The sequence below is a fragment of the Anolis carolinensis genome, unplaced genomic scaffold (genome assembly GCF_035594765.1).
Source record: "Anolis carolinensis isolate JA03-04 unplaced genomic scaffold, rAnoCar3.1.pri scaffold_7, whole genome shotgun sequence".
In the NCBI taxonomy this organism is placed as follows: Eukaryota; Metazoa; Chordata; class Lepidosauria; order Squamata; family Dactyloidae; genus Anolis; species Anolis carolinensis.
The window spans coordinates 30,839,119-30,853,962 of record NW_026943818.1 but is presented as its reverse complement, the minus strand read 5'-3'; the positions used below and the strand labels follow the sequence as shown (position 1 = coordinate 30,853,962).

Genomic DNA, 14,844 nt, shown 5'->3' with positions numbered 1-14,844 from the left:
TAAAAGACTATAATAACTTATAATAAATAAATAAAACGATAAAATAAAAGGCTATAATAAATTATAATAAATAAATAAAATGATAAAATAAAAGACTATAATAAATTATAATAAATAAATGTAATTTCCAACAAACAGTTCAGTTTTCCAGGGCTCATCATGTTTTAAATGAAGGTGCCAACGTTTTTACTAATCCCGATGGCGTCCAGGCACTTGATGACCCAGCTGTGTGGGAGTGAGTCAAAAGCCTTGTAGTAGTCAATCCACGTCATGTGAATATTAGCTTTTCGGCTTTTATAGTTCTCCAGAATCATTATATTATTATTATTATTATTATTATTATTATTATTATTATTATTATTATTATCATATCTATCTTACCCTGCCATCCATATATCCCACCCCGTTCTATCACCCCGGGCCCGTCTCACCGGCGTTCCTGGCGGGGCAGGGCAGGCAGGGCTCCCCGAAGCCGTGCTCGTGGCTGGCGCAACAGCACTCGGACTTGGTGACGGCGCCGGGGAAGGGTCTCGCGCAGGCCCCCTCCTTGAGGGCCCCGTAGCAGGTGCTGCGGACGTGGGTGTCGACGCAGACGCGGCCCCCGGGCCCGATGGCCAGTCCGCCCAGGCACTCGCAGCGGAAGGAGCCCTCCGTGTTCAGGCACCAGCCGTTCATGCACATCCCGGGAGTCTCGCACTCGTCCACGTCTGCTCGTTGACAGGGTGGGGGCACCGTCTCGTTAGCATCATCATCATCATCATATTATTATTATTATTATATCATCATCATCATACATTATTATTAGGCCTGTCCCAGGACTGGCTCACTTCCTGTCCCGGAACCTACCTCACTTCCTATCCTGAGACCTGGCGCACTGCCGGATTGGGGACTCACCTCACTTCCTGTCCCAGAATTTGCATCCCTTCCTATCCTGGGACTCACCTCACTTCCTGTCCCAGAATTTGCATCCCTTCCTATCCTGGGACTGACCTCACTTCCTGTTCCGGGACCCACCTCACTTCCTGTCCTGGGACTTGCATCACTTCCTGTCCCGGAACCTTCCTCACTTCCTATCCTGAGACCTGGCTCACTTCCGGACTCCAGACTCACCTCACTTCCTGTCCCAGAATTTGCATCCCTTCCTATCCTGGGAGTTGGTGCACTTCCTCTTCCGGGACCCACCTCACTTTCTGTCCCAAGACCGGCCTCACTTCCTCCCCTGGAACTCGCATTACTTCCTGTCCCGAAACTGGCTCATTTCCTGTCCCAGGACTGGCTAACTTCCTGACCTGGAACCCGCCGCACTTCCCATCCCAGAATTTGTGTAACTTTATATTCTGGAACTCGTGTTACTTCCTGTCCCGGGACTGGCTCCCTTGCTCTCCGGGACCCCCCGCCACTTCCTGTCCCGGGACTCGGCTCACTTCCTCACCCACGCAGTAGCGCCCGTTGGGGGCCAGGACGAACCCCAACTTGCAGATGCACTTGAAGCTGCCGTCCTCGTTGATGCACATCCCGTTGAGGCACATGTTGGTGGTGGCGCACTCGTCGTGGTCTGCCAGAAGGGAAACATGCGGGGTGACATTGGTTATGGGCCATAGCTACCATTGCTGCTTTTTCCGGTTGCCCCGCCCACTCTCCGTTCCCCTAGGTCTGTCTTTACCGGCGCAGTTCTTCCCGTCGGGAGTGACCTCAAAGCCGGCGTTGCAGATACACTGGAAGCTGCCGTCGGTGTTGACGCAGCGCCCGTTGCGGCACATGACCCCGTTCATGATGCACTCGTCCATGTCTGTCCAGAAGGAAGAAATGGGTGAAGGACGGGAAGGAGGACTCTGGGAAACACAGGAGAGGGTTCAAACCATGGAGGTCACTGACCGATACAGGCCTGCTTGGTGGGGGTACTCTGGAAGCCCTCGTGGCACTTGCAGTGGTAGGACCCCGGCGTGTTCACACAGTCGCCGTGCAGGCAGGGGCTGCTGGAACACTCGTCCATGTCTGCGAGCAATAATAATAATAATAATAATAATAATAATAATAATAATGAAGATAGATAATATAATGACAATTATAATAATTTAAAATACTACTACTAATAATAATATCATATGATTTATGATAATGATAATAATGCGAGGAACGCTCACCAATGCACTCGCCGCGCACGTCCTGCTTGTAGCCCATGTTGCACTCGCAGCGGTAGCTGGACGGGGTGGGGATGCAGCGCCCGTTGAGGCAGAGGTTGGTGAAGTGCTTGCAGATGTCGATGGTCTGGTTCAAGGTGGCCGTGCCTGGAGAGACCCAAAGATGAGACATGAAAGGCGAGCTTCTGGGCCCAAGTCCGGGAAGTCCAGGTAGTCCTGGACCTCTGAAAAGTCTGGGAAGTCCACAAAGTCCGGGAAGTCCAGGATGTCTGAGAAGTCTGGGAAGTCCGGGAAGTCCAGGAAGTCCGGGTAGTCCTGAACCTCTGAAAAGTCTGGAAAGTCCAGGAAGTCTGGGAAGTCCAGGATGTCTGAGAAGTCCGGGAAGTCCAGGAAGTACAGGAAGTATGGAACATCCAGGAAGTCTGAGAATTCTGGGAAGTCTGGGAAATTCGGGAAGTCCGGAAAGTCTGGGAAATCTGGGATGTCTGGGACATCCAAGAAGTCCAAGAAGTCTGGGACGTTCAGGAAGTCCAAGAAGTCCGGGAAGTCCAGGATGTCTGAGAAGTCCGGAACGTCTCGGATGTCCGGGAAGTTCAGGAAGTCCGGGATGTCTGAGAAGTCCGAGAAGCCCAGGAAGTCTGGGAAATCCAGGAAGTCTGGGAAATCCGGGAAGTCTGGGAAATCCGGGAAGTCAGGAAAGTCCAGGAAATCGGGGATCTCTGGGACATCCGAGAAGTCCAAGAACTCTGGGAAATCTGAGAAGTCTGGGCAGTCCAGGAAGTCCAGGAAGTCCGCAAAATCTGCCCTGCCTGTTGGTGCCATTGGGTCTGAATCCCGCAGGGAAGGCGCCAGACACTCCGGGTCCCTCCCAACTCCATAAACGTGAGACCCAAAAGGTAAGTACTCACCGATGCTGGAGCTTCCAGGCCCGAGTCCAGGAAGTCCGGGAAGTCCGCCTTGCCCGTTGGCGCCATTGGGTCCGAATCCCGCTGGGAAGGCGCTGGACACCCCGGGTCCCGCTCCGTTGGGCCCGAAACCCGGAAGGAGACCCGGGAAGGAGGAGATGGGGAAGCCCGGGGCCGCAGGGAGACCCTCCACACACAGCCGGCGGAACTCATCTATGTGAGGGAAGGACAGAGATATTAATAACAATATATAATATAATACTATATAATATATATATATATATATATATATATATATATATATATATATATATAATATTTTTATATTATATAATATGTCCGGCGAGTCATTCCAAGGGTGCCGAGGAGCCTAGCGGCCGCAATACCTTCCATAACAGTCTCTTCCTATTATATATATACAGTAGAGTCTCACTTATCCAACACTCGCTTATCCAAGGTTCTGGATTATCCAACGCATTTTTGTAGTCAATGTTTTCAATATATCGTGACATTTTGGCGCTAAATTCATAAACACAGTAATTATTACAACATAACATTACTGCGTATTGAACTGCTTTTTCTGTCAAATTTGTTGTATAACATGATGTTTTGGTGCTTAATTTGTAAAATCATAACCTAATTTGATGTTTAATAGGCATTTCCTTAATGCCTCCTTAATATCCAAGATATTCGCTTATCCAAGCTTCTGCCGGCCCGTTTAGCTTGGATAAGTGAGACTCTACTGTATATATATAATATAATATAATATAATATAATATAATATAATATAATAATATTATATATATAATATTTTTATATTATATAATATGTTCAGCGAGTCATTCCAAGGGTGCCGAGGAGCCTAGCAGCTGCAATACCTTCCATAACAGTCTCTTCCTATTATATATATAATATAATATAATAATATTATATATATTATATTTTTATGTAATATAATATAATAATAATATTATTATGTATGTAATTTTATGTAATATAATATAATAATAATAATAAAAATATATTATATAATATATTATATAATATAAAAATATAAAACATAAAATATAATTATATTATATAAAAAAATATAATATATATAATATTATTATATTATTATATTATATTATATCATATTCTATATATAATAGGAAGGGAGTGATATGGAAGGTATTGCAGCCGCTAGGCTCCTCGGCACCCTCGGAATGACTCGCCGAACGGGGTTGCTGAACGGGGACGGCAAGGGGTTTCTTAATGGGGCGGGGTCTAATTAAGGGCCCCTCCCAGCTCCTCACCTGAGCCCCGGACGGGGCACATCTCGGGCGCCTGTCCCACAGCCCAGCAGCGGCCCGAGTCACAACAACATTGCGCCTTGGTGTAATGCCCGGGAAGCTCCCCGGCACAGCGGCCCCCGATCAGCGCTGAGAAGCAGGTCCCCATCCGCTGGTCTGCAAGAAACGAGAGAGGAGGTGAAGCGGGACCTCGTGAAAACCGAACCGCGGCAGGGAGTCCTCCCAGTTAACGACCATAACCGTAAAATAATATATTGTATTAAAGCATTATTATTATTATGAAATTATTATTATTATTATTGGGTCTCTGGATGGCACGTAGGGACACAACAAGCCTTTATTATTATTATTATTATTATTATTATTATTATTATTATTATTATTATTATTATTATATATGTAGCGCGGTTTTCTTGTACTGATTCTGCTCTAGTTTGTAGTGCGGTTTTCTTGTACTGATTCTGCTTTAGTTTGTAGTGCGGTTTTCTTGTACTGATTCTGCTCTAGTTTGTAGTGCGGTTTTCTTGTACTGATTCTGCTTTAGTTTGTAGTGCGGTTTTCTTGTACTGGTTTTTTGTCTGCTGTGCTTTGAGGAGTTTCCGATTTTCGACTTCAATCAAAGCAGGTTCTTCAAACCAGCCTTTCTCAAGGAGCAAAAGAGCCCAATGTCAAGCAATAATACTCATGATACTACTTCTCAGACCCTCACACCCCTCCTTGGGTTAGACGATGCCTCGCCTGCTGCGATGCCTGGGAAAGTAATTGCTGCTAATTGGGCCGTTCTTGGCACGGCCTGCTTCCCCTCCTGGGAGACCCCGCTTTTGATCCTCCTTCCCTCTAATTTGCGAGGCTGCAATTAAAGGCAATTTCAAGGATGTGGTCTGTCTTTGGGGGGCCTGATCCTGCGCAGGAAGGAAAGGAAGGAAGGAATGTATGTATGTATGCATTATATATTTGTGCTTTGGCACATCTTTGTTCCTAACCGTCCATAGAGCCTAACAACGGAGTAACCTAAGTGCCTTGCACGAATACGAGTGGATATTAGTGCTCAATGTATGTGTACGTACATATTTATGTGTATGTGTGTGTGTATTTTTATATTTGTCCCTAACTGACCAAAGAGTCTACCAAATGAGTAACCTAGGTGCCTTGCACGAATACGAGTGGATATTAGTGCTCAATGTATGTGTATGTACATATTTATGTGTATGTGTGTGTGTATATCTTTATATTTGTCCCTAACTGCCCAAAGGGTCTACCAACGGAGTAACCTAGGTGCCTTGCATGAATATGAGTTGCAACTGAGTAACCTAAGTGCCTTGCACGAATACGAGTGGATATTAGTGGTCAATGTATGTGTATGTATATATTTATGTGTATGTGTGTGTATATATTTATATTTTGTCCCTAACTGCCCAAAGAGTCTAACAACTGAGTAACCTAGGTGCCTTGCATGAATACGATTGGATATTAGTGGACAATGTTTGTGTATGTATATATTTTATGTGTGTATATATATTTATATTTTGTCCCTAACCATCCATAGAGTCTAACAATGGAGTAACCTAAGTGCCTTGCATGCATACTAGTGGATATGAGTGGTATTCATACAAGGCACTTTGGTTACTCAGTTGTTAGATTCTTTGGACAGTTAGGGATGTTTTTTTAACTCTTATCGGGGGATTCCTGATTTTCCCAAAATGGTAATAATAATAATAATAATAATAATAATAATAATAATAATAATAATAAGTATAAGTATGTGCATTGGCACATCTTTGTCCCTAACCGTCCATAGATTCTAACAACGGAGTAACCTAAGTGCCTTGCATGAATACTAGTGGGTATTAGCGGTCAATATCCACTGGTATTAGTACAAGGCACTTAGGTTACTCAGTTGTTATACTCTGTGGACGGTTAGGGATGGTTTTTTAACTGAACTCACCAAGACAGCGGGATCCATCCGGGCCGGTCATGAAGCCTCGCGGGCAAGCGCAGACGTAGCTGCCGACTGTGTTGGTGCACTCCCCGCCGTCACAGGCGCCGCCACCGCCGCCGGCCGACCCGCTCGCGCACTCGTCCACATCTGGACGAGTTATAATAATAGAACAATATTATAAGAATATAATATAAGGATATAATAATAATAGATATAATATAATAATAGCAATACCTTCACACTTGTGGCTGGCCTCGCTCTGCCGGTGCCCGGCGGGGCATTTGCACTCGTAGGAGCCGACGGTGTTGAGGCAGCTCCCGCCCTGACAGAGTCCCGGCACCGCCTGGCACTCGTCCACGTCTGGGAAGACAACAACAACAACAATATAATATAACTAGCTGTGCCCGGCCACACGTTGCTGTGTCTGAGTCTGCTGGTGTTGGTCAGTCTACATTAGGTTGTATTGATGCTGTGACCTCCACCTTCTTTATACTCACATTAGTGGTAGTATTTAAAGTCTGTTACCTTCTTCAATTTTTGTGTTGATTGATAATTGCTTGAGATCCCTGTTGTCTTTGGTTTGTTGTTAATCGTGACGTCTGAATCTGCTGAGTGCGGTTTATATTTTTATTGTGGTACAATAGTCTTTTTTTTGTTGTGTCTGTTTTAATTGTTTATTATTGTTGTTGTTGTTGTGGTCATGAAGGTTGGATGCTACTGTATTGTTTTTTGGAGGCCCAGTGTAGCACTGACTGGCCTCTCAGCCTCAGTGCCTGGCTGTTTCTTGCCTGTGATGGTGTTGATTCTTATTGTTGTTGTTGTTGTCATTGTTATTATTGTAATTGTTTTTTTGGAGGCCAAGTGTGAATGTAGGGATTGGGGAGGTGGATGAGTTGTGTTGTCAAATTTTGTATTTGTTATAGTCACAATGCGTTGTTGTGAGTTTTGTGGGTCTGGATTGTGGTTTTGTGGTGTGGTTGTGTTGTTACAACTGAGAGGCAAGGCTTTTGTGTTGTGTTGCCAAGTTTTGTATTTCTGGGGCGTTTAGTTGTGTGCCAAGTTTTGTATTTCTGGCGCGTTTAGTTGTGTTGTTATAGTCACTATGCACTGTTGTGAGTTTTGTGGGTCCGGATTGTGGTTTTGTGGTGTGGTTGTGTTGTTACAATCGGGAGGGAATGCTTTTGTGTTGTGTTGCCAAGTTTCGTATTTCTGGGGCGTTTAGTTGTGTTGTTATAGTCATGATGCATTGTTGTGAGTTTTGTGGGTCCAGTGTGGTTTTGTGGTGTGGTTGTGTTGTTACAACTGGGAGGCAAGGCTTTTGCATTGTTTTGCCAATTTTGTATTTCTGGGGTGTTTAGTTGTGTTATAGTCACGATGCCTTGTTGTGAGTTTTGTGGGTCCGGATTGTGGTTTTGTGGTGTGGTTGTGTTGTTACAACTGGGAGAAAAGGCTTTTGCATTGTGTTGCCAAGTTTTGTATTTCTGGGGTGTTTAGTTGTGTTGTTATTGCACGATGCGTTGTTGTGAGTTTTGTGGGTCTGGATTGTGGTTTTGTGGTGTGGTTGTGTTGTTGTAACCTGGAGGCAAGCCTTTTGCATTGTGTTGCCAAATTTCGTATTTCTGGGATGTTTAGTTTTGTTGTTATAGTCACTGCGCAAACAACTTTATCCTTTTATATATATAGATATAATATGTCAGGTTAACCCCCCAGCTGCAGTCTACCTTCGAAGCCCGGTTCGACTGGTTAAGCTCCTGGCTACCGCCTACGCAGCGGTTCAAGGAGCGAAATAGGTACCGCGTCAACGCGGGGAGGTATTTCAAGGCGTACCTTGGCAGGCCCCGGTGCGTATGTTGGGGATGAAGCCCCGGCGGCAGGGGTGGGGCTGCGGGGGGCACATCTCGCAGGGGTGGCCCCAGGCGCGGCCCACGGTGGCGCAGCACAGAGCCTTGGTGCACACGATGCCACTCAACTGCCCCTGGCACATCTGCTGCACCACTTGACCGAAGCAGGGGCCCGTCCGGTAGTCTGCAAGGAAGGAAGGAAGGAAGGAAGGATGGCCACTCCTAGTGAAGAACAACAGGGCTGGTCTAGATGGCCTTCGGGGGTCCCTTCCAAGTTAGGATACTACGTCTAGTATATAATATTTAAAATATTTAAAATATAAAATAATTAAAATTAAAATATAAAATAATGTAAAATATAAAATAAAAATAAAAATATAAAATAATGTAAAATATAAAAATTAATATAATCTAAAATATAAAATAATCTAAAATATGAAATTAAAATTAAAAATATAAAATCTAAATATAAAAATATAAAATCTAAAATAAAAATATAAAATTAAAAATATAAAATTAAAATTAAAATAATATAAAATAATATATAAAAAATATAAAATAATCTACAATAATATAAAATATAAAATTAAAATAAAAATATAAAATAATATAAAATATAAAAATTAATATAACCTAAAATATAAAATAATCTAAAATATGAAACTAAAATTAAAAATATAAAATCTAAATTAAAAATATAAAATCTAAAATAAAAATATAAAATTAAAATTAAAATAATATAAAATAATATATAAAAAATATAAAATAATCTACAATAATATAAAATATAAAATTAAAATCAAAACCTAAAATAACCTAAAATCGAAAACAATATAAAATAATATAAAATATAAAAACAAAATATATAAAAAAATATATAAATAAAATAGTCATGTGCGTAATTAGGACCGCGTTAACAACAAAACCACGGGGCCAAATCACCCCAATACTCATTGCGCCCGTACCTCTCTCGCAGTGCGGCCCCGTGAAGCCGTAGACGCAGGCGCAGCGGTTGGGCCCGATACAGCGCCCCCCGTTCTGGCAGCCGCTCTCGCACACGGCTGCGGTCACAAAAAAAAATAAGGCATCAGTTCCAATCCAGGTCGGGGTGAGCACCCATTGAGCTCAGCTCACTGTTTACATAAGCAATTCGAAAACAACTTAAAGCGGTAAGTCGAGAAATTAGGTTCCGCTAATGAAGAAGTGATACATGAAGAGAGCGATAGAGTCTATCGAGTGCTGCGTTTGGGAGAGACCCCACCCGACGGGTGGGGTCTCTCCCAAACGCAGCACTCGATAGACTCTATCGATCTCGTCATGTATCACTTCTTCATTAGCGGAACCTAATTTCTCGACTGTTGCTCTGCACATGGGCAGGAGCCCTCTGTAACTCACGCTGGCCACAGTGGGTGCCGGTGAAGCCCTTCTGGCACAAGCAGGACTCCTCGCTGCAGCTCCCGCCGTTCATGCAACGCGCACCACAGGGCTGGGCTGCGGAGAAAGAATATATATATATATATATGAGGATGCCTCTCATAGATGTGGGAGAAACGTCAGGAGAGAATGCTTCTGGGACGTGGCCGAACAGCCCGGAACACTCACGGGAACTTAATGATTCCGGCCATGAAAGCCTTCGGCAACATAAAATTTATTATTATTGCTACTACATTATTATTATTATTATTATTATTATTATTATTATTATTATTATTGCTACTAAATTATTATTATTGATACATTATTATTATTATTATTATTTCGACTACACAAAGTTTATTATTATTTCTACTACATTATTATTGTTTTTATTATTGCTACTACTACACTATTATTATTATTGATATTACATTATTATTATTATTTCTACTACATTATTAGTATTATTATTGCTACTACATTATTATTATTATTATTATTATTGCTACTACATTATTATTATTATTGCTACTAAATTATTATTATTGATACATTATTATTATTATTATTATTATTTCGACTACACAAAGTTTATTATTATTTCTACTACATTATTATTGTTTTTATTATTGCTACTACTACACTATTATTATTATTATTGATATTACATTATTATTATTTCTACTACATTATTAATATTATTATTGCTACTACATTATTATTATTATTATTATTATTTCGACTACACAAAGTTTATTATTATTTCTACTACATTATTATTGTTTTTATTATTGCTACTACTACACTATTATTATTATTGATATTACATTATTATTATTATTTCTACTACATTATTAGTATTATTATTGCTACTACATTATTATTATTATTATTATTATTATTATTATTATTTCGACTACACAAAGTTTATTATTATTTCTACTACATTATTATTGTTTTTATTATTGCTACTACTACACTATTATTATTATTGATATTACATTATTATTATTATTTCTACTACATTATTAGTATTATTATTGCTACTACATTATTATTATTATTATTATTATTATTATTGCTACTACATTATTATTATTATTATTATTGCTACTACATTATTATTATTATTATTATTATTTCTACATTATTATTATTGTTACTCCATCATCATCATCATTATTATTATTATTATTATTATTATTATTATTGCTACTCTATTATTATTATTATTGCTATTATTATTATTATTATTGCTATTATTATTATTATTATTGGGTTCAGAGCCAGGGTCTGCAAGGGCTGACCCTTGGGCGCTTGACCGCCTGGACGCGGGGAGGGTCTGCCTTGCCTTGGGACCCCCGTGGCCTCCCCCTCCCTCCCCAGGCGACCCCTTTGGTCCTGATGGAATGTGGGGCCTGCGTTGGCCCCCTCCCCTTATTGCATTCCTGGCATCGCTGGGAAGATTGCGAACATCTGGGGCCTCCCGTTCGTTCTCTTGTTCCTTCGAGCGGAAGAAAGAAAGAAAGAAAGAGAGAGAGAAACGCAAGGCCGAGAAGGAAGGAAAAAAAGGAAGAATGGGCTGTCTACAGAGATGTTGCCCCGGGGACGTTGTCCGGATGTGTCACCATCCCGCTGGGAGGCTTCTCTCATGGTCCCCGTGAGCTAGAGCTGACAGGCGGGAGCTCACCCAAATTGAGAACATAATATAAGTCACTCCCAGTGCACGAGAATGGGCTGTCTACAGAGATGTTGCCCAGGGAACGTTGCCCAGATATGTTACCATCACACTGGGAGGCTTCTCTCATGGTCCCATAAGCTAGAGCTGACGAGTAGGAGCTCGTCAGCTCCTTGGGTGGGAGCTCACCCAAGTTCAGAATGTATTATAAATCACTCCCAGTGCAAGAGAATGGGCTGTCTACAGAGATGTTGCCCCGGGGGACGTTGTCCGGATGTGTCACCATCCCGCTGGGAGGCTTCTCTCATGGTCCCCGTGAGCTAGAGCTGACAGGCGGGAGCTCACCCAAATTGAGAACATAATACAAGTCACTCCCAGTGCAAGAGAATGGGCTGTCTACAGAGATGTTGCCCAGGGAACGTTGCCCAGATATGTTACCATCACACTGGGAGGCTTCTCTCATGGTCCCATAAGCTAGAGCTGACGAGTAGGAGCTCGCCCGGCTCGAGAAACATACTGCGAGTCGCTCCTGCTCCAATACAACACCCAGCAGAGTGATCTTGTTCACTGTGAACTTGTCATATTATTATTATTATTATTATTATTATTATTATATAAAGCAAACCATCTCCTGATCTCTTTGGAGAAACCAGGGTTCGGGAAACGGCCAGTGGGATTCAGATTTGATCTTGTTTGCTGTGGACTCGTCTTGTTGTGTAGCCAATAATAATGAGGAGGATGATGATGGGGATGATTATGAGGATGAGGATGGGGATGTTGATGACGACGACGACGATGATGATGATGGGAATGATGATGATGATAATGATGATGGGTATGATGATGATGGGTATGATTATGGGAATGATGATGATGAGGAGGAGGATGGCGATGATGAGGATGATAATGGGGATGATGATGGGGATGATGATGGGGATGATGATGATGGGTATGATTATGGGAATGATGAGGAGGAGGATGATGGTGATGATGAGGATGATAATGGGGATGATGATGATGAGGAGGATGATGGTGATGATGAGGATGATAATGGGGATGATGATGGGGATGATGGGGATGATGATGGGGATGATGATGATAATGATGATGGGGATGGTGATGATGGGTATGATTATGGGAATGATGATGAGGAGGAGGATGGTGATGATGAGGATGATGATGAGGATGATGATGGGGATGATGATGGGGATGATGATGGGGATGATGATGATGATGATGATGATGGGGATGATGATGATGGGTATGATTATGGGAATGATGATGATGAGGAGGAGGATGGCGATGATGAGGATGATAATGGGGATGATGATGGGTATGATTATGGGAATGATGATGAGGAGGAGGATGATGGTGATGATGAGGATGATAATGGGGATGATGATGGGGATGATGATGGGGATGATGATGATGGGTATGATTATGGGAATGATGATGATGAGGAGGATGATGGTGATGATGAGGATGATAATGGGGATGATGATGATGAGGAGGATGATGGTGATGATGAGGATGATAATGGGGATGATGATGGGGATGATGGGGATGATGATGGGGATGATGATGATAATGATGATGGGGATGGTGATGATGGGTATGATTATGGGAATGATGATGAGGAGGAGGATGGTGATGATGAGGATGATGATGAGGATGATGATGGGGATGATGATGGGGATGATGATGATGGGGATGATGATGATGATGATGATGATGGGGATGATGATGATGGGTATGATTATGGGAATGATGATGATGAGGAGGAGGATGGCGATGATGAGGATGATAATGGGGATGATGATGGGGATGATGATGATGGGTATGATTATGGGAATGATGAGGAGGAGGATGATAGTGATGATGAGGATGATAATGGGGATGATGATGATGAGGAGGATGATGGTGATGATGAGGATGATAATGGGGATGATGATGGGGATGATGGGGATGATGATGGGGATGATGATGGGGATGATGATGATAATGATGATGGGGATGGTGATGATGGGTATGATTATGGGAATGATGATGAGGAGGAGGATGGTGATGATGAGGATGATGATGAGGATGATGATGAGGATGATGATGAGGATGATGATGGGGATGATGATGATGATGATGATGATGGGGATGATGATGATGGGTATGATTATGGGAATGATGATGATGAGGAGGAGGATGGCGATGATGAGGATGATAATGGGGATGATGATGGGGATGATGATGGGGATGATGATGATGGGTATGATTATGGGAATGATGAGGAGGAGGATGATGGTGATGATGAGGATGATAATGGGGATGATGATGATGAGGAGGATGATGGTGATGATGAGGATGATAATGGGGATGATGATGGGGATGATGGGGATGATGATGGGGATGATGATGGGGATGATGATGATAATGATGATGGGGATGGTGATGATGGGTATGATTATGGGAATGATGAGGAGGAGGAGGATGGCGATGATGAGGATGATAATGGGGATGATGATGGGGATGATGATGATGATGATGGATATGATTATGGGAATGATGAGGAGGAGGATGATGATGATGATGATGATGAGGATGATGATGGGGGAAATGATGGTGATGATGATGAGGATGATGATGGGTATGATTATGGGAATGATGATGATGAGGAGGAGGATGGCGATGATGAGGATGATAATGGGGATGATAATGGGGATGATGAGGAGGATGATGATGGGGATGATTATGGGCATGATGAGGAGGAGGAGGATGATGGCGATGATGAGGATGATGATGGGGGAAATGATGGTGATGATGATGAGGATGATGATGGGTATGATTACGGGAATGATGAGGAGGAGTATGATGGTGATGATGGTGATGATGATGATGATGAGGATGATGCCGGGATCCACTCACCGGCCCCTCCGGCGCAGTGTGGGGAGAGGTTCCCGTTGGAACAAGTGCAGACGTTGGGCCGGGAGCAGAACCCGTCTCCGCAGGAATTCCGGCAGATGGCTGTTCGGGAGGAAGAAGGAAAGGAGGGTGAGGGTGACGAGGGCGAGGAGGAGGAGGATGGGGGCGAGGATGATGGGGATGATGCCACTCACGGACGAGGCACTGGTTGCCTCCCGGGAGCGTCTTCCATCCGGGGCAGCAGTACGAGTGGAACCGCGACCCACACACGTTCGGCCTGCAAGGCAAAGGGCAAAGGTCAGATCATCCTGACCATCTGTCGGGAAGGCTCTAGTGGTGCCTTAAGGTCCCTTCCCACTCCCTGACATACCTATCATATATACATGCACATATGAAAATACGCATCTATAAGATCTATTATTATTATTATTATTATTAATCTATTTCAATAATGTCTGTGGCTGGATGGCCATCTGTCGGGAAGGCTCTAGTGGTGCCTTAAGGTCCCTTCCCACTCCCTGACATACCTATCATATATACATGCACATATGAAAATACGCATCTATAAGATCTATTATTATTATTATTATTATTAATCTATTTCAATAATGTCTGTGGCTGGATGGCCATCTGTCGGGAAGGCTCTAGTGGTGCCTTAAGGTCCCTTCCCACTCCCTGACTTACCTATCATATATACATACACATATGAAAATACGCAT

General features: G+C 42.8%; 1 protein-coding gene across 2 annotated transcripts in view; it reads right to left on the bottom strand.

The window, feature by feature from the left end:
* The window catches only part of LOC100554007 (fibrillin-2), a 61,015-nt gene that overhangs the window by 34,549 nt on the left and 11,622 nt on the right, over positions 1 to 14,844 (bottom strand). For both annotated transcript variants that reach the window (XM_062960614.1, XM_062960615.1), the window contains 14 exons: positions 14,320 to 14,402; positions 14,129 to 14,227; positions 9,514 to 9,609; positions 9,084 to 9,179; positions 8,105 to 8,302; positions 6,512 to 6,637; positions 6,284 to 6,424; positions 4,342 to 4,494; positions 3,050 to 3,259; positions 2,145 to 2,288; positions 1,876 to 1,995; positions 1,664 to 1,789; positions 1,433 to 1,555; positions 432 to 707 (listed from right to left, as the gene is read on the bottom strand). In XM_062960614.1, the coding sequence (XP_062816684.1) occupies positions 432 to 707; positions 1,433 to 1,555; positions 1,664 to 1,789; positions 1,876 to 1,995; positions 2,145 to 2,288; positions 3,050 to 3,259; positions 4,342 to 4,494; positions 6,284 to 6,424; positions 6,512 to 6,637; positions 8,105 to 8,302; positions 9,084 to 9,179; positions 9,514 to 9,609; positions 14,129 to 14,227; positions 14,320 to 14,402 (1,991 nt within the window). The remainder of the gene's footprint in view (positions 1 to 431; positions 708 to 1,432; positions 1,556 to 1,663; positions 1,790 to 1,875; positions 1,996 to 2,144; positions 2,289 to 3,049; positions 3,260 to 4,341; positions 4,495 to 6,283; positions 6,425 to 6,511; positions 6,638 to 8,104; positions 8,303 to 9,083; positions 9,180 to 9,513; positions 9,610 to 14,128; positions 14,228 to 14,319; positions 14,403 to 14,844) is intronic.